Consider the following 24973-nt stretch of genomic DNA (forward strand, 5'->3'; position numbering starts at 1 on the left):
CACACACACACACACACACACACACACACACACACACACACACACACACACACACACACACACACACACACACACACACACACACACACACACACACACACACACACACACACACACACACACACACACACACGCACAAAGAGATTGTATGCTCCTTTTGGGCTTTATGCAAATTTTCGGCGTTTGTTTAAGAGCAGCTGTTTCAAGCGACGTTAATACTTGAGCTGCATCTGCCTAGGTCGACGCGGTTGCATATTAGTTTCGGTGTATTTTCACAATAGCTCGGTATCAAGTGCTTTCACACACGCAAGTATAAGAACGTGAGACGCTGCAGTGTTTTTCCAGAAAAACCAACGACCAATTTTGTCCATATCAACGACGTCAGATGTAACGCCAGTGAGTTCTACAAAATGCATTCCTTCTTTTTCAGAGGGAAAAAAGAAATTATACTTAGTACAGAATTTTATCGGCTGCTGAAACGTCAATGTCTAGAATAAATGTACCGCCAATATGTTTTCTGGCCCGCTAGTTGGCAGAAAACGGTTATTCACAAAAATCGCATATCGCGCGGAATAAGCGAAAAAAAAAAAAATCAAAGGGGTTTGGCAGTTTTCGTAGAAATGCAGCCGACGCAGAAATACGCTGCTTTAATTATACAATCGATGCTGTTCATGGGCTAATGAAACGTTCGTACTTCCCACCCACGCCGCAAAGAAAAAAGCTGCTAAATGTGCTGGTATCTTACTGCTAATTTGTTCTGAGAATACTTTGAGCATGCAAAAAACCTCAAAAGAGCCATGCTTGAGGAAACAAGACTTCCATATTATTTAGGCATGCACTTCTATGATTGTTTCAGATAATTTCTCTGTGTAGGAAAGCGAACGATTCACTGTGTATTTCCGTTGTGAAAACTCGCTGCTTCGTCATGCTCATTGTGTTGCATAGGCGTTATTTGGCACCAGGGAAGCGTAGGCTGCGGCATAAAATTAGGTGCTGAATATATGCTTGTTTAAAGCGTAAATTACACTAAGTTTTGTTCAATTGCCCTTAAACAACTGCTTACTAGTATGGGACTGTACTCAGAGCTTAACATTCTGAGATTGGCAGCTCTCTAGAAACGAGCTAGGCGCTGCGTTGAAAACCTTAAGCGAATGGAACACACGGTCCCGGTGTGTTTATAAGGCATAACGTGCTTAAAGGTATTTACTTCAACGTACTAGATAAGACTTTCAACAGTAACTAGAAATGAAATTATACCAGGCTTATTTAAAATACTCGATTTGCGCTTACCTAACAATGCATAATATGAGAGATATTTTCTTAAATTTAGCAACCGCAAGACGGATTTGCCACCCCGGAAGTGTTTAGGTATTTTTTTCTCAACTTTCTGAGCACCCATTCGATTTTCATTAATGACTTGCAGCAGTACCGATCGCCTGGAGATATAAACAGCCTTTAAATCTTACATGCTACCTAATTCAATTCCGTGAGCACTTAGTAAGTCTTCGTTTAGTCGCAATATATGTATGTTAGAAACCTGAATTTGTGTTGTTGGTGTTTTATTAAGGTTTATTCCACACTTGCACTTGCCGATCAGAGTTATGTTGTCAGAGCCTTGTCCAGGCATGGAGCACCTATCTTTTTCCCAGTTATCCATGAACGAAATGTGTCGGAAAAAAAAAATTCCAGATAAACAAATAAAAATTGTCAAATCAAATATATGAATAAACAAACTAGCGCTTTCGATATGAGAAGCGTAAGTTATTTTTTGTTGTTACTGTCTTAGGGTGTAGTAGCAACAAGGAAGACTTTTTATCAGAAGGTTAAAGGAAGGTGAGGTTTTATATATTCAGGCCGTCACTAATCAGCGATTGGCGAAAGTGCATGGTCTTGAAGTTTTTGAATTATGGGTGACATTTATGCAGCCACATGATGCCGCAAATAGTCTCTCTTCATTAACTCGTGGGGTTCTTGTCTTAAGAATTGGTGAAACATCTCAAGAATACGAATACGGTTGATTAAAAGCAAAGCCTTTTAACGAGCTACTCAATTCCTGATGTGATTATTAGGCGTGCTTATCAGTTACCAGATAACGAGATTTGCGGGGAAATACTTCTCATTGGGTTAAAACTGCCGTGTAGGCTACCAGCTTCATCAGAAGCAACAACGTCCTGAGCGCGGAATCAGCTTTTATCCGCAGAACAAGAACGTGATCAGAAAGCTTTCGCGATATACCTAATCGGCAATTCAGAGGAACTGTTCCGCTAGCTTGATACTCTCTTGTAACCGCATCAGAAGCTCAAGAACACAAACTTTGAGCTTACTTGTCAGATTTAATCGTCACCAATAAATGTTTCTAACCATTTTAATTATGAACAAACTTTCATTTTTGAAATCGGATATCGCTTTCGTCATGGTAAATAGTTGTAATAAGGACAGTGTATTCAGTGTGTTTCATCAAGAATGAACGAGATGATTCGGAGCGAGGTTAAGCATTGTTTATATTTCTGCACCAGCGCTTAGCATTTTTTTCTGTGAATGTAACGTTACAGATATATTAATGTTATCCACCACTATGCCGCTTTTGTCGGACATTACCGTCGTGTAAATTGGGGAAAAAAAAAGAGTAGGCGCAACGTAGCGCGACCGCGCTTTTTCAAACAATCGTGGCTCTAGAACAGCTGGCTCTAGATTTTAAACTCTAGCATTGCTTGGGCTACTGTCAGTTATCTCATGCAAAGCTAATTTGAGACAACCGCACAAATTCGTTGTGGCCATCCTGTCTGCCACGTTAAGAGCGCCCAGTTTTTTTCAGCGAGTAGCTCATATAATCAGTGGACCTCCAGCCTTTTGCTGTTCTGTCTACCATATAAGTCTTAGCTGTTTGTTTAAAAAGGCTTGAGGATTGCATGATTTCCAAAGTGTTGATACCTTCAAGTCGTTCCAAAAATTATTTAGAGATAATATGACAGACAATAAACAGGCAGGGTTTCTAGTTTCTCATCATGGAACACATGCTCAATCGAGCGTTTCAATAAATGATGCTCTTACGCACCTTTTGTTATAATGACGCCAATGCCTTTATAATGCCACAGCCTTAAAGGCCTTGTTCTCAAGAAAACCTGGCGATCCGACTGTGCGAGCAAAGATCATAAGCATGTCTCTGGTGAGAGACAGCTGGCAGGAAACATGGTTGCACTCTTATTGGTCGGCAGGTTGTCGGGTTGTGTGGCATCAAGAAAGAACACAAAAGAGCTGGAGTAGCCAAGTCGGGTAGGTAATTTGAGATCGTAATCCAATATTCCGACACCTACTCTGTTTCTAGGACTCGCAGGAGCACTACACGTCTTGGTTAACGTATGACTTTTTATGTGTGGCGGTTTTTCACATATCCTGGTAAACTACAACTGTAGTTCAGAGAACTGGTTGATAATATACGCGCAAATTTAGTGATCATGAGTGTACGAAAGTCCTAACAAATAAAACGATGTTTACAAGGGAAGTCCGAGCGCGGAGTTATAATTCTGGCCATGTCACGTTCATAAATGGAAAACTTGTGTTCTTCATTACATGTTTTCAGGCCTAACATGGCAAGAAACGGTGCAGCGCTGTCGTGATGACATCGTCCCGGCGTGCCACAATGCTAAGGACTCAGTAACAGTGTCTGGTTCTAAATTGGCAGTTGCTAAGTTTGTCGAAGAGCTAAACGCAGAAGGCTTGTTCGTCCGGGCGGTTGACAGCGCCAACGTTGCCTTCCATAGCCAGCATATGCAGGTCATCGCACCTGCCTTCCGGAATGCCGTACAGGAGGTGAGCCATTGACAAATGAGATGGCTTAAAGATTTGTTTTCTTAAATATGCCACTCAATATCTTGTACGCCTTGTGTGCAGCAATTTCTTTTTTTGAAAATGGCAATGTGAAAGAAGCAGGCAGCTTCTGAAATGGACAATTCCGAAGTTTTCAGTACATTGTTTTGAGTGGACAGGTCTTAAGTTTTTATCGAAGTAAAAACAGCAAAATAAACAATGCCTGCCAAATTTGAAGGAGGTTCATTTTGAGCCTCAATAAAAAAACGAGCATAGTACTGGAGAGAGCACTTTAATCATTTTAGTAAGCCCCATTTGTTTCACCGGAGTGCTTTCGCAAAGTAACATTGCGTGGTAGTGCTCAGTTTTGAAGGAAAAAGCCAACAGTCGGCGAGGTCAAAGAAAGCATTCTTCTTCTTCTTATAATGGCACATCGGGGATTGTACTTTATGTCTCTTTTTTTTTTCTACTTCGCTAATCACATAAATTAATAATGTAATCTGTTTAGGGGAAAGATAATTAAACACAAAGTAGAAGGAAAAACAACTTGCCGATGTTGGGAACCGAACCTACGACCTCCGAATATTGCGCCCGGTGCTCTTCGAACTGAGCTACATCGATCGCTGTCCCACTTGCTACTTTCTTGGGTATTAATGTTGTCTGTATACGAGCCTTGAGAGTGATCACTATTATAACGAGTACCCTCATTTCCCCTTAATTTATCAGCTAGTGCTCAGTTTTTGGCATTTGGATCCTACCGTTTAGCTGTCTTCAGCCCAGAATGTGTAGCAGTCAAGGTGGCCAAGTTTAAATGCACGTGAAACGCAAGGCGCCCATGCATTGCACGCTTTCAATGAACGTTAAACTCAGGTGGTTGACGTCATCATGTCAGGTCCTCTACGGCGTACCTCACTGCACAAGTTTTTTTAAGAAGATACAAGCCATCATTCTTAAACCATCTTGTGCACCGTACTTTGCTTTTAAAACATGTAGTATTATCAGGAATTATTTGTGTTTTTGGAAGGCAATACGTTTGTATCACATATCAGCGCCGAGTTTTGCGGTTAAAATTCTCCGCTCTCTGTTTAACTATTCCGATTTTTGAACGGCCTGCATACAAGCGTTTTTCTATACTACAGGCTCTTTGAGTGTCTTTATTATTAAAGTGCAGTAGCAATTGAAAACGTACACAAACATATTGCAAAGCAACTCAAATCGACCTTAACGCGATTTGTTGAGCAGGTAGTACCAGACCCAAGGTCACGCAGCAAGCGGTGGGTCAGTTCTTGTTTTCCGGAGAACCGCTGGCTTGAACCGGGAGCTCAATGCTGTTCGGTAGACTACCTCGTTCAAAACCTCGTGGCTCCTGTTCTCTTCTATGAGGCCGTACAGCACGTGCCCAGAGATGCCATCATAGTAGAAATCGGACCGCACTGTCTTCTGCAGGTGAGTACATCTACGTTCATCCGAGTTGCGGCTGGGAACGCAAGTTTATTAAAAGGCTGGCACTATTATTTTAAAACCTCATATGATTACACATATATCAGAAAAACTGTGAAGAGCGTAAATATTGTCACCTTGCTGGTAAATGGGGCTAGCTGAATAGCCGTACGTGAAAGTGGTGGAAGATATATATAGTGGTTGCACAGCAACCATAGTTCTGCATAAAGAAACCGACAAAATTTCTGTAAAGAGAGGTGTTAGGCAAGGAGACATGATCTCCCCAGTACTATTCACAGCTTCCTTAGAAGAAGTATTCAGAGACTTGGAATGGCAGCAGGTAGGGATAAGGGTATATGAATACCTCTCGCTAATCTGCGATCTCCTGATGACATTGCCCTGCTAATTAACTGAGGGGATAAACTGTAAAGAATGATTAATGACCTAGATAGGAAAAGTAGAAAGGTAGGCTTGAAAATCAATATGCAGAAGACTAAGGTAATGTTCAACAGCATCGGGAAGGAACAGCAGTTTACATTAGGTAGCGAAGCACTTGGAAGTAGTAGGCGGATATGTCTATTTAGGACACGTAGTAACCGCAGATCTGGACCATAAAAGGGAAATAAAAAGGAGAATAAGATTGGGATGGAGCGCATTTGGCAACCACTCGCATATGATGACTAGCAGCTTACCGGTATCGCTCAAGAGGAAGGTATACCATAGTTGTATTTTACCTGTGCTCACCTATGGGGCTGAAACGTGCAGGCTAACAACGAGGGTTCTACTTAACTTGAGGACAACGCAGAAGGTTATGGAACGTAAAACCGTAGGGATAACATTAAGAGAACGGAAACCTGCAGAGTGGGTCAGAGAGATAACTCAAGTTACTGACATTCTAGTGGAAATAAAGAATAAGAAATGGGCATGGGCAGGACATGTAGTGCGAAGAGAGGATAACCGATGGTCGCTTAGGGCAACAAACTGAGTTCCAAGGAAAGGAAAGCGTAGCAGGAGGCGGCAGAAAGTTAGGTGGGCGGATGAGGTCAAGAAATTCGCAGGAGTCAAGTGGATGCAGCTAGCACAGTACCAGGTTAATTGGAGGAATATTGGGGAGGCCTCCGTCCTGCAGTGGGTATAGTCAGTTTAATAATAATGATGATGATGATGGTGTTGGTCGTAGGCTCCGCGCGCTTTAAGAGGCGCATTATGTCTTCGACATACGCCGAGACATTTTTGTTAGGCATTTAGACCACACCTAGCGCGTTCTGCCCGTTCACGGCGATCTGAGCTACCGTAAGTTTCCGCAAGATGACGCATTAACTCACTCCAAGAAGACAGCTGCTCTTCGCGGTCCTTGAACCATGTCCGAGTGCCGTCCTCTAGGCTGCCGTCATCCCAGAAGTTGCACGTAACAACCCTTTCGTATTGCTGCAATAACCGCTGCCAATTGCCGCTGCATAAAATGCAAAACATTATGCAGCGGCATACGTTTTGATTTGATTCAAAGTAAGCAGTACCGAAGTTTTATTTTAGTTAGCCAAGGATATCTTTGGCATGCACTAGACATTTGTAGGCTATATTCTGCTTATATAATGGTCAGAAAGCCTGTATAGCGTGGGGTAAAAAAAAGATCTATCTCAAATGCCGAGAGGAAATAATCCCAGCCAGTGCACAAGAATTCGCAGCATGAAACGAATATGTGCAGAGTGCACCTCAAGATTTCTGTGCGGCATCCTAACTTGCCTATTTTACTAGGATAAGGAATACAGTGGAAAGGATTCGCCTGCTCCGTCTGCACTAGTACGAAACATGCAAACTCCACTACTGCCAAAGTAATTCGTGAAAGAATGCGTTATGGACAGCTTAACTCCTACCGGTGCCTGTGGGAGCTCGTTCCTCTCTATAACAGCACCAACAACGGTGATTGCCGCACACTGATCATCGATGAAGCTTAAGTGTAATTCGCTAGGTTAACTCCAGCAATTCGCTCTGTCGGTGAAGCAATTTCTTGTCAAATGAGTACATCACACCACCTCCTAAGCAGGCCGAAACAAAGTGTGTATTTATGAAAAGATAAAATAAAACAACTAGCTAAGCTACGTACAAACAGACAACAAAAGTTCACTGCAACGGGCGGTAGCCCAATTTGTTCAATAGGAAGATTCTCTATGACGTGTTGTTATGGTACGTGATCCCACCCAATAACTACCAGCAGGAAAATCTGCTAAACAATATTTCTCATGCTATGTCAGGGCAGTGTAAAGCGCCCGAGAAGATCAATATAATATCCGAACCTCCTAGTGGGGTCATACCTTCAAGCCCGTGCCTGGGCAGTTTCGTGAGACTGGTGCCCAGATATCCACATCCATGTTTTGTCCTTCCTCGTGCCATCGCTGCATACAGGTAACTGCAGTTTTTCAAAACATCCACGGCTAAGGCACCTTGCTTTTCTCACATATACATTTAAACGCCCGCCAAGCAGATATCTGGAGACCCTGTTGATTTTATGCTGCACTGCTGACATGTTTGCACAAGTCAGTCTGTCCCGAACATGCAGTAGCTTTATGTTCCAGTTCCATGAGAGAGACACTCTAAAACTTTAGGCATGAAAAGTCTACTAAGCGTAGTTACCTGTCAGCCAAGCCACAATGTCACTGAAACTGTTTATACACGGCACGGAGGTTATTTGGAGCGACCGTTATGCAGATGTCTTAGATATCTTTCTAATTTTTCAATTTCGCAACTCCAAAACTATGTCCGACTAGTTACGTTATTTGTAAGTCTTTTACCGCGTCGTCACAGCGGGAGTTAGCAATATTAAATAGGAAGGACGTTGCAATGAAACAATCCCAAAACCAAGTGATAGGCTGCTTGTAGAAAATGAAATGAAAGTGGGAGGAGTGGACTTTCTATCTCAACGGACTGAAGCATCCAGCAAAATATGTGAATCCCACTAATGGGGATATTTAAGGGCGTCTTTTACCGCGGTAAAATTGAACTTGGCGTGAATTATGTTGTCTCGATGGGAGCGCCGTTTTCACCTGCAAAGCAATGCTATGCAAGATTGTGTCGCATGCAAAAAAAAAGAACATTTCGATTAGCAATAAACGTTACCTTGAAGAAAAAATCGCTTACAAGAAGGCATAAAGGGTGATAGCTAAGTGTATAGTTGCTATTTGAACATCGATATCTCTTTAATGCACTCTGTCTCACAGAGAACCACTTTAGTTTTTATGCATGAAGGTCATCACTACTACAAAGGAGGCTATGTCACTACGTGTCATGACAGGATTCCTGCTCAACACTGTTCTTCTTTAGTCAGTCACACCACTTGGCATCAACCGTTTTCAGCCTATTCTACGCCGGACCCTCAGCTCCACGGCTAGCTGCATGGGCCTCATGAAGCGTGATGAAGATAACGTCACTTTCCTCCTCAAGTCTCTGGGAAAGCTGCATACACTCGGAATGCAGCTGAACCTCTCTCCACTCTACCCGTCTGTATCGTTTCCCGTGCCTCGGGGTACACCCAGTATCGGCCATCTCGTCAGCTGGGATCATTCGCAGAACTGGGCTGTGGCCAAGTGGAACCAGTTTTCTAGCTCTGGAAAGGTAATAAATTAAGTGCAGCTTTCATTTGTATAAGAAACAATGTATAAGCTTTCTATTAGAGCAACCGTGCCACCCTAATTCGCCGCCATCCTTGTTCCACATAGAAACGCTTAGAAAACGAATAATTACAGCTGAATGATCCAGGTTATCACGAAGGCTAAATCTAAGTGTTATTGCAGCTTTATTACTGCTGATTTCATGATACTCTGGTAAGTTTTATTTTTTAGCGTTTATTACTGCTGGAACCTACGTAAGCAGTCATTTCTAAATGCAGAACAAAGATATGAAAGACAATAAGAACAGGAGCGGCTCCGTGTCATAGAGTGACATCGGTTATATGAGAGATGCCTTAATAGAGGGCACCAATATTTTCCTAAACTTGCGCTGCATCGCGCACTACACTGAAGCTTTGGGTTCAACCTCCATCAAAATGCGAGCCTCCGCCGCCGTGACTGTACTCCCTCTCTCTTGAATAGGCCTTCGTTCCAGCTCCATTGATTATTAAATACTACTCACTCACTCACTCCCCTGTGACACAGCACAGCAAAGCGGATAACAGATGGCATCCGGGAAAATGTATTTATGGATGAAAGCTATATATACATACTAAATTCAGAACGGTAATCGATGATATATGCGGCATTTGTGTGCATCATGTATTTCTCTGTGTCAAATGCGCGCTTTGAATCGTGGTTTCCCTTTTTCTCTAGAGCCGATCATATTTTAAGTAAAACCATTATGTAAATATCCTACAGGAAGCGCAGCTGTGAAAATTACTGTGTGGCGGGGCGCGTAATGAAGCGCAGCTGTTTAAGTCCCCCGTGCCGGCTTGAATTTCGCTTTTAGCACAGTGTTTTAAGAACTCGTTTTTTGTTTTTTTGGAGTGCCATTGAAAGGGCAGGTTGCGACTATTCAGCGTCAACATTTTACGTCAGGTCGAGCCTCTTATTGAGCCTCTAGCACGGCTTCAGAACTTCGCGTTTCCCGGAGCCCTATAACAATGATCGTCTTATCTTGATATATAATCTTTAATGAATATGACGCCTAATGACACGAAACAACGCGCTGCTCACATGATGATCCTGCTGCAGAACTTAAGTGTTGTTACAGAGGCCAATCCAGCCCCTGAGGCTTGCGAGCTACAGCAAAAAATCAAGTGGTATTAAGTTTTACTTCTCCAATTTTCAAACACTTTTTACTGTCTGCCAGAAAAGAGAGTGAATGTAGCGTGTAACATAACCTGCCGCGACAGAACGGGTCTGTAATATTTCTGAAAATAAGTAATTATGAATTTAAATATGAGCCTAATTCGCCCGGTTCCAAGCACATTTTCATCTGAGCAATCTATCTTATCTCCAGGTTTCAGAAGACATTGTCGAGATAAACCTCGATTCAAACGAGGCAGATGAATACCTTGTCGGGCATCAGCTTTCTGGGCGTATCGTCTTCCCCGGCGCCGGCTACATGGTGATGGCTTGGAAGTCACTGGCGAAGCGCTGCGGGAAACCCTTCCTCCAAGTGCCGGTGATATTTGAAGATGTCACCTTCCATAGGGCCACCATCCTGCCTAGACACGGTGGGCTTCACACGAATTCTTTCTACAGACCATAACAATATGTCTGTTCCGAGTCGTGCGAATGCTAGCTAGTCAATAAACAAGTGTACTTAGAAAATCAAGAGCGCTTAGGCGATTGCCTGTAATATCAGGCCGTAAATATCAGCTGGTTACCGGCGAAATTTATATGTCTCGAAGAGTTAACTTCTTATAGTTTGCGGGCTACCTAATGCAGAGCAGTACATAATATGACAAGTTTGGAATTGACATCCGTTGTAAGTCCAGTTGAGCAATATTTGCATTATCACGTTGTTTGTTGCCGAATTTTCAATAGAGGCATTCTTTTTCTCCGCTTCTGTCTCTGATTCGCATTTCAGTGCTTTCATCGCCGCTAACTGGCTCTGAAGCGTCTCGAGTTCGGAGGTTGCCGTGCCCTTTATTCCTATAAATTTGAAAAAGGGACCTACGGCACCATACGATCACCTTAAAAGAACGCGTAACCGATCATGCTAAATGTCAAATAATCAACGATGTTTCTGTAGTGTGTCAAATGTATTCCCACCCCTTACGCAAATCCCATGAAATAGGGGCCTTTTGCGGAATAAAAATCGATTTCAACGGAACTAATGCAGAAGAGTTGATAGGTGCCTAGGGTCACTTGGGGTCGTTTGGCGCGTCATTTCGCAGATAAAGCAGCACATGATTATATGCTCCTTTTTAACTCATTCAAAAGAACGTGCGTAAGTGGCATAGGATTAGCTTGTATAACTTCCAACAAGTGCCAAAGATTCGATTCAACCACTTTATCATCGATTTATTTAAGCGGCGTCAGTACATGTAGCTTGTGGGCTACTTCAGGAATCTTCTTGACCAATAAGGATTTTTGTCAGGTTCGCCAAAGGCACGATTCTCCGCTCAAAGGCGGCCTCTTAGCGTACAGTGCATGCCACCTGTCTAGGTGCCTCATATCCTGAAGCGCTTGATGTGAAACTTGAAGGTTGCTCAATATTTGTAAGAGGGAGTGATACCGGAAGGGAATGCGTTAGTAAAAGTGACAGAGTTTGTGTGAGGGAGTTTGAGGCAGTGTCGGGGAGTGGCAGAGTGACAGCGTGGCAGAGAGAATTGTGTGGGGAGCGAGTGAGAACCTGAGCGTGAATGAATGAGGTAGTGTGTGGATGTGGATGCGGATGTGAGAGAGAGAGAGTGATATACAATGATTCAGACCTGCTGGATATAGCCTGTGCCAGAAAAAGAGCGAAATGTAATTCGGACGCGTAATTCAACGAAAGTTGTCACCTATATTTCGCTAAAGTTTCCCAAAACGGTGCTTCGGCTAAAATTTTATTGCAAGCAATTCATAAAAGTGGTATTTTCTAGTATCCGCGTCAGTTTGACAGCTTTACGTGGAACCTCTAATTTCAATTCATCTTTGAAAACGTGGTCTTGGCGAGCACTCACAGCCAATTTGGGTCACTCATCGCCACACATCGCCACTCGCAAGCCTCCCCAGTGACGGTCAGTGGGGCTGCTGGGCGTGCCCGCTCATTGCATGCTCCCAATTTAGGCGAGCGGGATGAGGCGTGGCGAGGCGCCATGGCGCCTTGTTTTCTTCTTTTTCGTGTGCGCTGGTGTGAATTGAGGTCAGGAAGGAGATGAGGAGCGTCATATTCGATTGCCCATATGCTCGGTGCTAATGAAGATAACTTAAAATGTTTGCGTTGCAGAGAGGATTGGTGTTTTAAGCTACCAAGGTTATGTTCGGAGGGCACCATTGGCTTCGCCTAGGATAGAAAAATTGCATTTGTATGAATAAATATTATTGCGCACTTGTTTTCTTTTTATTTTTTACTTTAAGCTCCAAATCGCAATATAGCCTGTTTCCCGCATTATATCAGATTAGAATACTTGAAAAGATTAGCAGCTAAGAATGTAACCATTTGCATGTAGGTTCGGTACGCTTCCAAATGAACATCATGCCAGCCTCTGGAGAATTCGAAGTGAGCGAAGGTGGTTCGCTAGCTGCAAGCGGTCGCATACGCGTCGCAGAAGAGAAGGACCTCCAGGTGGATTCAGCAGCCATGCCTGCCGAGACCTCTGAATACGAGCTCGACAACGAGGACGTCTACAAGGCCACCCGAATTCTCGGATACGAGTACAGCGGAGGTTTCAGGGGTATCCTTAAGGCCGACTTGCACAGTGAGTGCTTCGAACAAATCTATCCGGTTGTTCATCTCCCTGAGAAAAAACAATTCAAGGTGCGAATTCATGCAGACATTGTCGCTTCCTATCAAGGCCAGTAAAAACAATGTAGTCTGGAGGCTGGACAGGGTCCATTGTTAAGATAGATTAGCGCTCGGTACGCCTGCATGAAAGTGTCATTTGATCTTTTCATTGTTTACACATCGCGCTCGTTCTCTAAGCACAACATTGTCTTGGCACGGGAACTTTTTTGTTACGTTCTTTTTTTCTTTTCATGAAGAAAAATTGGTTGGAATGATCAATGCATTGACACGATAAAAGCTCCATTTATGTAATTAATTAGAACACGTTGGAAAACAACACGTTAAGGGATAGTATTGTGGCCATTTCATTTTGATGGCGCTTATATAACGTCACTAAATTAAATGACGAGCAATCGCGCTCTCTTCCGTTTATTGTACCATGCACTTGATAAAGTTGACTGCATATTAATATCATACAAAATTTATATTTTGAGCAATGTGGTGAAACTAGGGTCAGACATAATTTTTTCCAGCCTCTACCACAGTTCAGAAGAGAAATTATCGTTATGCACGCATGCATTATTTTATCAGCCTTCATGCATTTTTTCTCGAAGAATTCGCGTGCGCTAGCCATGAAAGAATCCTGGAACTGAGCGCATCACGATTGCTTGGAAACATCTTTGTACCTGAGAACACGTCTTGTACACTGGTCGCTGTTAATGCGCGAGTTGTTGGCGCATGTCAAGGATCCTCTGGCTTGCGGGAAATAAAAAGGCAAGGGTGTAGCTTGATTCCATACTCAGACTTTTTTGCTCGGTTTCCAATGCGGGCTGTTCAGGCGTATTAGGATTATTCAACGTAGGCTAAGTTCTTCTATTAGGTTTAATCAGATGTAAGTCACATTACTCGCTAAGAATTCACGGAACCTGATCACTGAATGCTGTCATTCGTCTCTCCCTCCCTCGGTAGTGTTGCCAGTGATATGAAAGAGTTTAATAATGGTATCCTGATATTAGGAGTCTAAGAACAATGAAACTTACAAATTCTTTCTTCTTGAAAGTAAGCCTGCTTCAAGAATACTTACAGAAAATGTGTGTGATATATCATTTTTTTCTAATTTTTAGTTTGAGCGTGTGGTTGGGTTCACGGTTGAAACCTTCGCCCTTCGTCTCACTATGAATAAGAAGCTCTGTGTGAAATGCCTCTGTTCGACAATATTAGTAACTTGCAGAGCTTAAGGTAGAACCATAATTTGCGCAGTGTTCTAATGTCGAATAGCAAAAAAACCAGTCGCGTACACACTTATTTTACACTTAAGAGTTCTGCCTTATTTCACGCATTATAGCCTGTAAAAATCCATTGTTCTAAAAGAATAACAAAAATAATGTCATGAACAGTTTCTACAGATCGTAAAGTGGAGAGGCATTGCACAGAGTTACACAGTAGCGTATATATTTCTGTTTATGCGCGATGACTACGCATTCTAACATTTTGTCCAATGTGTAATTTTATTTTCTACCATTCAGAAATGTGCGGAAAGCTCACGTGGACGGACAACTGGGTGACTTTCCTGGATAGCATGTTTCAGCTCAGCATCTTCCTTCGCCAGATGCGTACCTTCCAGCTGCCCACAAGGGTGCAGTCTTGCCTTATCAATCCGCGGAATCAACCTCTAGCGGATCAGGACGCCGGAAGTGGAGGTTAGTGCCACAGGAGCACCGTTTCGTCGCATACACAATAAAAGAAATATGTAGTAAGAGGAACTGGAGGTAAATGTAGATTACAGAAATCCTCAACTGTACCGTATTCGTTGTTTTAATTGAATTATATAGCATAAAAAACACGTTCGCAAGCTTCTGCTTATGTAGGGCAGGAAAGATAAAAAAAATGGCTAAGAAATTGCAATTGCGATGTCCTTGATCGACTTTGCGACAATATTATGGGGCCCAGCAGAGAGCACATTGAGAAATATAAACATGTTTGTCGTAAGCCTTATCTTCTGGCTTTTGTCAGTGAGAAATCAAAGGTTATCACTATGTTGTCTTATACCAATTTTGTGTACCATTCGTTTATTCGAGTTCCTCATGCTTGAGAGAAACGCACTTTGCAACAGCTTTGTCTGTTTAATGCTGAAGCGCAAGATGTGAATTATTTGGCATAAAGTGAGTTTACATTTTTCGAGACCACCAATCGGGTCGCCGTTCGTATATAAACGAAGTTTTTGTGCATGAGGCCGGGCCCATGTGGTCAATGATTGTGGAGATTCAGCACGGTGGTCCATCACTTCGCTCTTCCACAAACTGAACTGGCCCATCGCATCAACGTAAAAAATCATAAGGCACAGTAGTTTTTTCTCGACTATAAGAAAACGAATACTCGAGGTCTTAATTTCACCATCTTTCTTTATGTGTTCGCTGTAATATGTCCCAGAAAAACAGATGAGTTTAAAAATAGGCGCATATAAAAATGAAAACAAATCTGACAATGAAGCTCCCGTTACACGAACGCGTGGCGCCATATTGTCAGTTTGACACAAAAAACACAGCAGACCCGTATGGATCCCGCCAGGGAGCAGCACATGATGCGCAAAACGCATTGGAAACGGCATAGTAAAGATAGAACATGCTGCAACATAACCGGCAACAATACAAGAAATGCTTCCGCAATTCCGCACGTACTAACACTTAAGAGCACTGCTGAAAACGTTTTGGGTTGCTATTTATAAATCTCATACAAACTATATCATATGCCCTTGAAAGATTGTTTGCCCAGCTGTATTTATGTGCAGGGTATAGCCGGCTGCAATCAATTTTAATTAAGTGAAAACTTTCTGAAAGGCGCCCTGAGTATCATGTTTAATATACGGCCCAAAATAGCACCAAAATTATATTAAAGATTGATATATGTGAGCGATATTTTCAGAAATTTACAAAGTTCTATTGCGCCACATTCATTAACAGTATCTTTTGTTCATGCTTTGCCATTTCCAAATCCACAGTAGTTAAAACTCCTGGTCTATTTGTCCAAATAACCCGGACTAAAATATTTTATTTCCGGTTATCTGTAAGACTAAATTAGTAACAATTTAGTAAGAATGTTATTAGTTCATTTCGGTATATCTTATATCAGCGTTGTCTTACGTCAGCCCGTCCTTCGAGCCCACTGCGGCTTTGGCTGGCAACTCATGTAATGCTGGTTAAAACCCTAATCAAATTTATTATTATTATTATTATTATTATTATTATTATTATTATTATTATTATTATTATTATTATTATTATTATTATTATTATTATTATTATTATCATTATTATTATTATTATTATTATTATTATTATTATTATTATTAATACCTCATTATATAAAGAAAGTTTTCCTGAACTCATCAGAAATAGCCGGTTTTACCGCGGTTCCAAATGAAGTTGACGCGAAGATATCTGAGGAAGCAGGGCATAGCAGAGTACAAACAAACGCACGCTGAGTGTAAAAATATGTTTTCGTGGCTTTGAAGCTAAATGAGTGGCAATAAAGCTGCTTCGACCTGCTGTTTCAGCCATATAAATACTTATCTCATTTCGTAGTAACGCATTTTGTGGTTGACTGACGCACATAATAATTTCATACCTCATGGGTCAGCAGAAGTTTTAAGTTGCTTTTCGCTACGATGATAATGCTGGCGTAAAACAATTTCCAATATTCATGCTTCTCAAAATAAAAAAAATGGAGGGGACACTTAAGATTTGCCATTAAAAACTGAACATAATAGCGTTATTCGGGCCTAGTTCCACGTCACTTTCTGATTCCCTTCTCTTGCTCTTCAGCCTTAGAACGTGAGAGTTCTTAAAACAAAATACTACGCGTTTCGTCCGTCTTTCATTATAGCTCAGGTACTCGGTTTGCTACTGGCGCGCTGCTGTCCATCTCTTGCTCGCATCTCGGCGTTTTCGCGCCGCCTGAGCCTCATCGCCTCTGCATTCGTCTGTACCTTCTCGGCTTCAGTCTTACGTGGACGACCCTGTCAATGAGCAGGGGCAGATGTAGATGCATCACCCGCACAATGAAATTAGGATTTTGTCGGCCTCGCGGACTTCATTACATATATTTTAACAGGATGTTGAAAATACCTTTTTATGAAATTGTGAGGTCTTGGATACATGAAAAGGAGTCATCAAAAAACGGGAGGGCACCATAATGTTTAGCGGAAGGCACTAATTTGATTCTGTGAATAAGACCTTTTATTTTTTTTTTGCTTTCTGATAATTTTCGAGTTTCAACCGTGACAATATCGACGTAGGCTTTTCGGCGAAACGGAGCCTTAAATATATGGCATTGAAAGTAAACATTTCGACTTGCTGAAATATACATGTTCCATTTTTTCTTCTAGACCTAAACAGTAGGCACGCCAGTAGCCTTGGTATTTGCGGTAGGCGTTATAGATAGTAGGCAATAAAGAGCTGTTTCAGACACCAATTCCTACGATCACATTATCAGGTGAGCTATTATCTCTTAGCTTAACGAAATTCACTAGAAGTGAGGCATATACATCAGAGTGATATAAAAAATGGCAGCCCAACTAGTTCCATATAAACATATTATCGAAAGTCGACATGCTATCTAGTGACTGTTCTCATGTTTTTCATCTCTCCTGTAGCTATGAACGCGCAGTAAGCCATGTATAGATAACGGTTTATGATAACAGTAATGTATGAACACATCAGAAAATTCAATGACCACGCTTGTGTGCATTCTTGTCTTCAATGCTGTTTGCTTCTGTGCTACAAGGTGTGCCTCGTAAAGCATTCCCAGAATTTAACGAGGGTAAGAAATTTTGTCGCACTCTCTCCAACGGGAACACTTTTGCGAATGCTGAGAGAGCCGTACTAAAGGCTGTGGAGTGCACTAATTCCACTTTAAACATTTTATAAAGACTACATTTGTTCAATTTCTATTCTGCAGGAGTACATGCAGTATACGATAGCTGCCTCAACACCTGTCGTGCTGGAGGAGTAGTCATTCGAGCTCTCAAGTCTACTACTGCTACGAGTCGCAGCGAAAGACAGACCCCGTGCCTCGAAAAGTACCAGTTCGTTCCTTACATCGACGATGAAGCAGCAAGACAGGAGCTGGAAGCTAGTCTACAGGAATATGTTGGCGTCTGTAGCGCGACTGCCAGGCGCATCCTTGAGGCAGGCAGGGAAGAAGCGACTAAGGTGTCTGGACTTGTTATGGACTCCAGTGAAGCATCTTCAGAAATATCTGACAGACACATGGAAGGAACGCCAGAAAAGAAGGGTCTCATTAGTGCTCTCAGCACTGTTGAGTCGAAAGTGAAAGACGAAGGTTCGTCACTCACCTCAGCTGTTAAGTACGTGTGGACCACACTAAAGAAAGACCTTGACGAAGACATCCTCAACACAGCGCTCCTGGAAGAAAGTTACTTGAGACCTCTTCTTGATGTCGTCCTGGAAAATACCAGTAGGAACAGGATTCATGTGTTAGAACTAGCAAGCGGAGAGAGCAGCTTACTCTTAACGCCCCGCGTCAGCGAGCTTCTTCCATTGTCTAGCATATTGATCAAGGCTGAATACGCACTGGCCCACCCGCGTCCAGATGAGCTCACAACTGAGATTTTATCAGAACATGTGGTCAGATACCCGTGGAATCCATCATCAACCACCATCAACGACCTGCCTCAGGCCCAGCTACTTGTAACATGCATCCTCCCCAGCTCCTCGAACCACCTTGAAACTTTGGCTTTACAAATGTCCACTCTGTGCAAGGAAAACGCATTTGTGCTACTTTGTATGCGCACCGCCTTTACTTCAGCCGAGGCACTTTTATCGACGCTAGATGACACTCAGACGAACACATATGCAGTAAATATGCATACAGCAGTGTCAATGTTCGGAGACTACGGGTTTACACTTGTTGGTCTCAAGTCAAACGGCTGGTCAGCGCTGCTTTTGCTAAGAAAAAAAAGTGCCATCGGGAACATCCTCGAACAAGAAGTGTTGAGGGCAGACAACGCTACCTTTGACTGGATTGAGACGCTGAAGACTAAAATTGTCGAGTGCCAAAAGAAACCCACAGGACAGAACTTGTGGTTGATTGCCAACGACAAAAACGTAAGCGGTGTGATTGGCTTCATGAATTGCCTTCTTCAGGAGTCTGGAGCCAATCGTGTAAGGTGAGACCCACAAAACGTAAATCCGGTAATTGACTGAATGACTAAATGATAATTGACTTAGCTTGGCTGAATCAGGAAGTGAAGAAAAAGTGGAAAAGGCAGATATGTTAGAATCCATTTACTAACAGGGAGCTGTACGCCTTAACATATTACGAGACACGTGACGAGGCCGAGTGGCAGAGGTACTTTCTTCGCTACGCACACTGACGAGAAGGTTTGACGGTCTGATCTCAATCATTGAGAAAGCCCGCGAGACGAGGGTAGTTTCGTATCTTCGGAATCAAGATCAATGAAGCCTTAATCGATGATAAAATTTCAATGACCATTATTATGATGGGAGATGAATGAAGTCTTAAGTTGTACTCCTGATAATTTGCCTAATTACATTCGCGAAGCATTATTGTTTGTGTACATTACTCCAGTGAGATGTTTGGACAATTTAGAACGTTGCGCAGACCGCCATATCCACGTCAAGCTCGCTTTTGACTAAATAAAGTGCTTTATTCAAACCTTTCACAGCACTATTTTACTCAATTTTAGATCAGATTAGGAAGGCCAAGCTTAATCGTGAGGATTTCTGTTCGTCATGTGGTAATGAAACCACTGTTTATGTAATATGCGATATTTTTCTCATCCTTTAGGTGTATCTTGGACGCGAGTCTAAAGGCGTCAGAGAAAGATACGGGCTTAACGCTCGATGATGAGACATTCAAAGAATTGCTCGAGCGAGACCTTGTGATGAATGTCTACCGTGATGGAAGGTGGGGCTCATTTCGGCACCTCACCATGTTTTCAGGTGAGCTCGCAATTTTCGTTTCTTCACATCAAGAAACAAGTACTAGGTCTAACCATCGTTCAGTACATACCCTCTTTTTTAAGTAGCACTGTAATAAGTCTCGTTAACTGCAGTGGCTCGTATAAGGGATGAACAATGGCGTATTTAATACCCGCGCTAGCAACTGCGGAAAACATTTTGAAGAAGTCGTGGCAAATAAATGTGGCTATGCAAGGCATTGATAATCAATTTCGGGAAGAACGAAATGAAGGTCGACCTATCTTTGATTGATTGACGCAAAATAAGTATTCCATATGAAAGAGCGTTGTTCGATAAGTTTAGAAAAACAAAATTACTTTAGTAATTTATTGAGAAGGGTGAAATGTTAATAGAGCACAAGCGAAAGGCTATGCAGGAACTGATGGGTCTGAATACACAGCTGGCTACGAGGTGCACTTATTTAGGCTCATAAACTCTTAGCCTTTAGGAAACCGCACGTCTGGGGCTAATTGAAGCATCTATTTTGAAGTGTAACTCTTATAGTAGTATAGAGATGCTGCAAAACTTGCGCACACACTTATCTGAATTTGATTTTCACTAATCGCAAGCCTCTAACCTGTACGTCTTTAGTCATCAGATGACTACTATGAAATAGTGTCTAAGTTTGGGAGTACAATCTATATGTATATTATGATGTTATTGCCGGTGAGAAGGGCTTACCATTACTACTAGGCAACGCTAAATGATATGTTTTATGCAAGGCGTCCTGCATGCGCAAAACAAAAACCCGAACTAAACCAATTGAAAAAAGCACGTGCACTATGTTCACTTAACGGTAAAGAGAAGTTTTTTCCGATAGAACAGAAAAACATGAGAATCTCAAGACATTCGAAAAAATAATGATCCTATGCTGAGGCAGCAATCGATTATCTCGCATTAGCTCGGTAATCTCATCAAGCAATAATTCTTCTGAATCATCGGAAGCTACCTGGCGGAAGCGATATAACGTTCACGCACATGGGCTGGCACCAGGCTTCAATTTCATCATCACGTGGCAGGGAGAAGCGACGAGTGCGGTCGTATATATGCACCCGGGAGGGGCAAACTATATGTGCTAGGCCATCTGTCGGAACAGAAGTAGCGCCATCTTGTGAATAGATTCTGCACTAATGTGACATACCTATTATGGTTATATCCGGAATGCATGGTCACGGTGTATATTCACCTTTCGTATATCCGGTATACTCCTAATTTATATTCTAAATGAAACGAGTCAGTTGTATTTGACACTGTGTACAGTGCGAAACGACGAATGTTTTGACACCCTTTGGAACGTCCTACGACAAAGGGCTCGACTACAATGAGCATTTCGAGATAAGCATAGGATATGCATAGGTAGCCGGTGCGAACCTCAGGCAGACTATATCCTACTCAACTAGCAGTGTTATGCTCCGTGAGCCGCTGAATTATTTGAAACCACTCCAAACCTTCTATGCCATACGGGTGACCAATAATTTGTATAAGAATGGTGGTACTAAGGGGACCACCCTCGATGCTTGCCACATATCGATATAAGCGAAACGGAAGTAAAGGTCTCATTTCCGCCACTCACGCACCGCTAATAGACCTTTTCACGACCCTGGGAGAAACCGGTTTGACTGGGCTGTGAAGCAGGCTGGGGGCAAAATCCTCAGCCTTTTCCTGTGTTTTGAGTGCAGTCCAGTCTCCAATATCGCAGCGCCCTTTGGACAATTTGGAAAGCCTCTATAGGCTGCAGGTGTTGTTATGCAACTTGCAGTGTGATCACGCGGTAATGCACTACATTTGTCATATGGCATGGTACACAATGGTCACGTTCTACATATAGTTTGTTACTATGCGATGGTCACCCTGGGCTGCTATTTCGAAACCATGGCTCACATGATTTTGAATAACGGAAAATGTGACCTTGAGTAATGTAGCTATACTGTCTCACAAGCTCTTTACAGCACTGTGAAAGGTAGGTGCGCCCTGAGCCAATCAGAATCGAGTGCGCTACATAACTCTCTTCCTACGCCCGATTGTTCCTTACATCCGGGTAAATTTATATGTGGCTCTATCTATGCGAATAAAGGTATACTAATATTTAACTTTTTTTTTATGCAGCAGGTGCACTCAGGCATCTTTTGTTTTTTGTTCGTTATCGGACGCCCGAAAGTCCGTTTAAGCGACTGGACCAACTTTTCTTTGTCAACATCAGTTCGTATCAGTTCGTTTGGTGTCACGTCTGAGTTATTTTCAACATTTCTGCCAAGTGTATGTGCGCATATTTACGACAGTGCGCCCCCTGCCTGAGGAAGCCTGCTCCGTCCAGGGCTGCCGTATGTGGACGCAGGTGGGATGCAAAACAAGATGTCGCAGCTAAACTATCTTGCACAAGTACCGGAGATGAAACTGCACAGTGTGCGTCGCTTCGATCGGCAGCACACTCCAAGCGCGTTTATTCTACGGAAAATCAAGCTTCTTCTGCATGCCTGGCGCCGTCGCTGTGTGTACGCTCGATAGCGCGTCGTCTTTTTTGAATCGCTGAACAACCATGGGGCTAATTTCTTCCCCAGGAACCATATTTCTCTCGCCGTAAAAAGTAGTGCACAACCTTCCTGCAAAATTTTCAGGTCAAAACCTTCTAGTGTCTTCGTTCGTGCACGGCCTTTTCAAAGAGAGCGTTTTTAGGTGACCATACTCTGCCATCTTCCCTCGTCTGTATGGTCCACTGGTAGTGCGTTCCCTCTCAAACCTAGGGAAATGTCTGCTGTCTTCTTGATGAAAGAGTTCAATTTTGATCTGCTCCGCACTGGCTGCAAAGATGACACACATGCTACATGGGCGACACTGCCTTCTTAGTCAGCGCCATATTCTCGAAAGAAGGCGATTCACAACCTCGCAGCAGGCCTCCGCTTTGTCGTGTCAGTACCTGTTTTAAGTATTCACCTTTTAAGAGTTTTTGCCGTGAATGTATGTAGGCAGTTTAACGTCCTGCAAGGTCTTTGCCGTACCAGTACGGTTTCAATCCTCCGTTTGAAATTTAGCGCCCTATTGACGATCCATGCTCACTGGGAGGTGCTGCCACCTCCTAAGACTTACAACAAGCGATTGAAATTTATTGCGCTGCCTTCTAGCCAGATAAATAGAACTGATTCCTGGCTGCAGCGTGGAATCGGGAACAGGACTTCCCACGAGGCCTCTGGCGCGCAGCTAGAGGAAGACCGCTGGCATGGCCTTGATGTGGGACCGTCCTACTCGGACCACCCTTACTGTTCTCCAGTCTCCCTCATCATACCGGATTCTGTCATCACGCGGCTTAAACATTAGCGGAGGGGTTTGTTGAGGGACCTTGTCCCCGATATTACTCCTCCAAATCCCTTCCGGCCTTTCTCGCCCGGCCCAAGTTCTCACTCATAAGGCGCGAGCCGGTGCAGCGTACACACCGGACATCCTAAGTTAATGGCGTCGAACCAGGATCGGCTGCCCCAACTGCCCTGCTGACTCCGTTGACCTGCAGTACCTGATCTGGACCGGTCCCAGCACGGCGAGCCTCCGTGCCTGCTACACATCTGCTCACTACATCCGGACTTACGAAGACTGCACAGCTCCTATTACCGACGCCAAGAGCAAGCTTAGTGCCCTGCTAGACTTCATCTTATAGTTTGGCGCCCTCAACCTCACCTAACCGATTCCCTTCCCCTCTGAGCCCCATGTCATCCTTAATAATAAAGATTTATATATGTGTGTGTATGTATGTCGTCCCGTCTGTGGCAACGCCGCCCTTTCGCGGTTTCGGTTTTGCCACGTGATCGCAACGATGCCGCCGCCCTAAACCTGATTTCTATATTTATGGTTAAGCAGACCTAATTATTAGCTGCAGGTGTTGCCCGGTCTGCAGCAACGCCTATGCGTGGTTTCAGCTTCGCCGCGTGATCGCAACGGAGGCGCGCGAAACTTAATTTTTTGTCTTTACGGCCACTCTCATGCAGGGGCTACGGAAGCCGATTTCCATCTTAATATGAGCTGTTAGCTTGTTTATCATCGACGCCCATGAGGTATTCCCACTCTCCTGTTTAATGAGTTTCCTGAGTTTGCAGTTTCGAGCAACGTTGACCCCAAAATATGGCTCCTAATGTTTTTTACAACTTCTCCTCGATATTACTCGTTTTTAACTTTCAAGTAATTTTACCAACTGGAAAAGTATTTTTTTTTAATTCTACCCTCAATATGTTCATTTATCGGCTGATTCAAACACACTTCGTACTTAAGAATGTCAGTCGCAGTATTTTTAATATCTGTGTAGCTGGTTTTCTCGACTGATGAAATATTTGGGAGAGTATTTATTGGGCTCCTGCAGCTCTGCTTAGACGACAGAGCTAGCGCTACCTTCTACAATGCTGCAAATAGGTTGTGAGACAGAGTGTAGTAGAGCTCACGCTGGAAAAGATTCGAAGCGACATCGCGTGCTACGATTCGTATTTACCATCACTTCTCTATGCTGTTTCGAGTAAGAATTCGTTCAATTAGGCAAAATTTTGCTATTTCAATTCACCTGTGCTCTCTGCAGAGGGTGCCCCGAAGAGAGCAACGGAGTACGCCCTACTGAACGTTGGTACTCGCGGTGACCTGTCCAGCCTGAAGTGGGAAGAGTCTCCGCTGAGCTGCTCTTCACCTTTGAGCGGCAGCAACACGCTTCTTTGCAGTGTTTATTACTCTCCACTAAACTTTCGCGATGTTATGATCGCCACAGGGAGGCTTCCTCCCGACGCGCTACCTGGTGAGTGCATAGGGTGATGGACATAAGAGCACTTTCTCCTTTCCGAAGTGGCATTGGCTAGTGAGCACTTTCATTCATTTTCGGTAAACGGAAAAATGGGATCTATTTTAGTGATTAAAATGATCGCAAGAAATCATTGATTATATGGATGTGGCCTTCTGTATAGATTACGACCTGCCCGCTAAACACATAGAAAATTAAAGGGATAATTGTTCTGTGGCTTTGCGTATCTTAAGTGAAATGTATACAGCTCTTCAAGCACAAGGATAGCAGGCAAGATTACTGGGAGCCCCAAAATAATTTAAAAAGCCAGTACGTTTCAGGCATATGCTATAAAAATGAGCTTCTGTCTAATTCTCAACCATGCCTGTTTTCGACGGTTCGTGTCGAATATCGGCGCTTCGAAAATAGATAAGTTCTGCGGTTAAGTGCGAATCGTTAAATGCTTAATAATTCGCCATTATAGCCTCATTATGGTGGTTCGTACTGTCCCTGTATATTTGTAGCGTTGTGCATGTTAACAGAGCGTTGGATTTCACTTTTTTCTGCACATCGCCCAATTCAGTCCTTCAAAGCG

General features: G+C 43.1%; 1 protein-coding gene across 2 annotated transcripts in view; it reads left to right on the forward strand.

Moving 5' to 3' along the window:
* Positions 1–24973, forward strand: part of LOC146189837 (fatty acid synthase-like) — a 62609-nt gene that overhangs the window by 21023 nt on the left and 16613 nt on the right. For both annotated transcript variants that reach the window (XM_084604597.1, XM_084604598.1), the window contains exons 10-18: positions 3581–3810; positions 5050–5253; positions 8599–8856; positions 10216–10432; positions 12359–12607; positions 14160–14333; positions 17590–18820; positions 19462–19616; positions 24187–24396. In XM_084604597.1, the coding sequence (XP_084460723.1) occupies positions 3581–3810; positions 5050–5253; positions 8599–8856; positions 10216–10432; positions 12359–12607; positions 14160–14333; positions 17590–18820; positions 19462–19616; positions 24187–24396 (2928 nt within the window). The remainder of the gene's footprint in view (positions 1–3580; positions 3811–5049; positions 5254–8598; positions 8857–10215; positions 10433–12358; positions 12608–14159; positions 14334–17589; positions 18821–19461; positions 19617–24186; positions 24397–24973) is intronic.

This window comes from Amblyomma maculatum, chromosome 5 (genome assembly GCF_055883805.1).
Source record: "Amblyomma maculatum isolate TAMU_Amacu chromosome 5, ASM5588380v1, whole genome shotgun sequence".
Classification (NCBI taxonomy): domain Eukaryota; kingdom Metazoa; phylum Arthropoda; class Arachnida; order Ixodida; family Ixodidae; genus Amblyomma; species Amblyomma maculatum.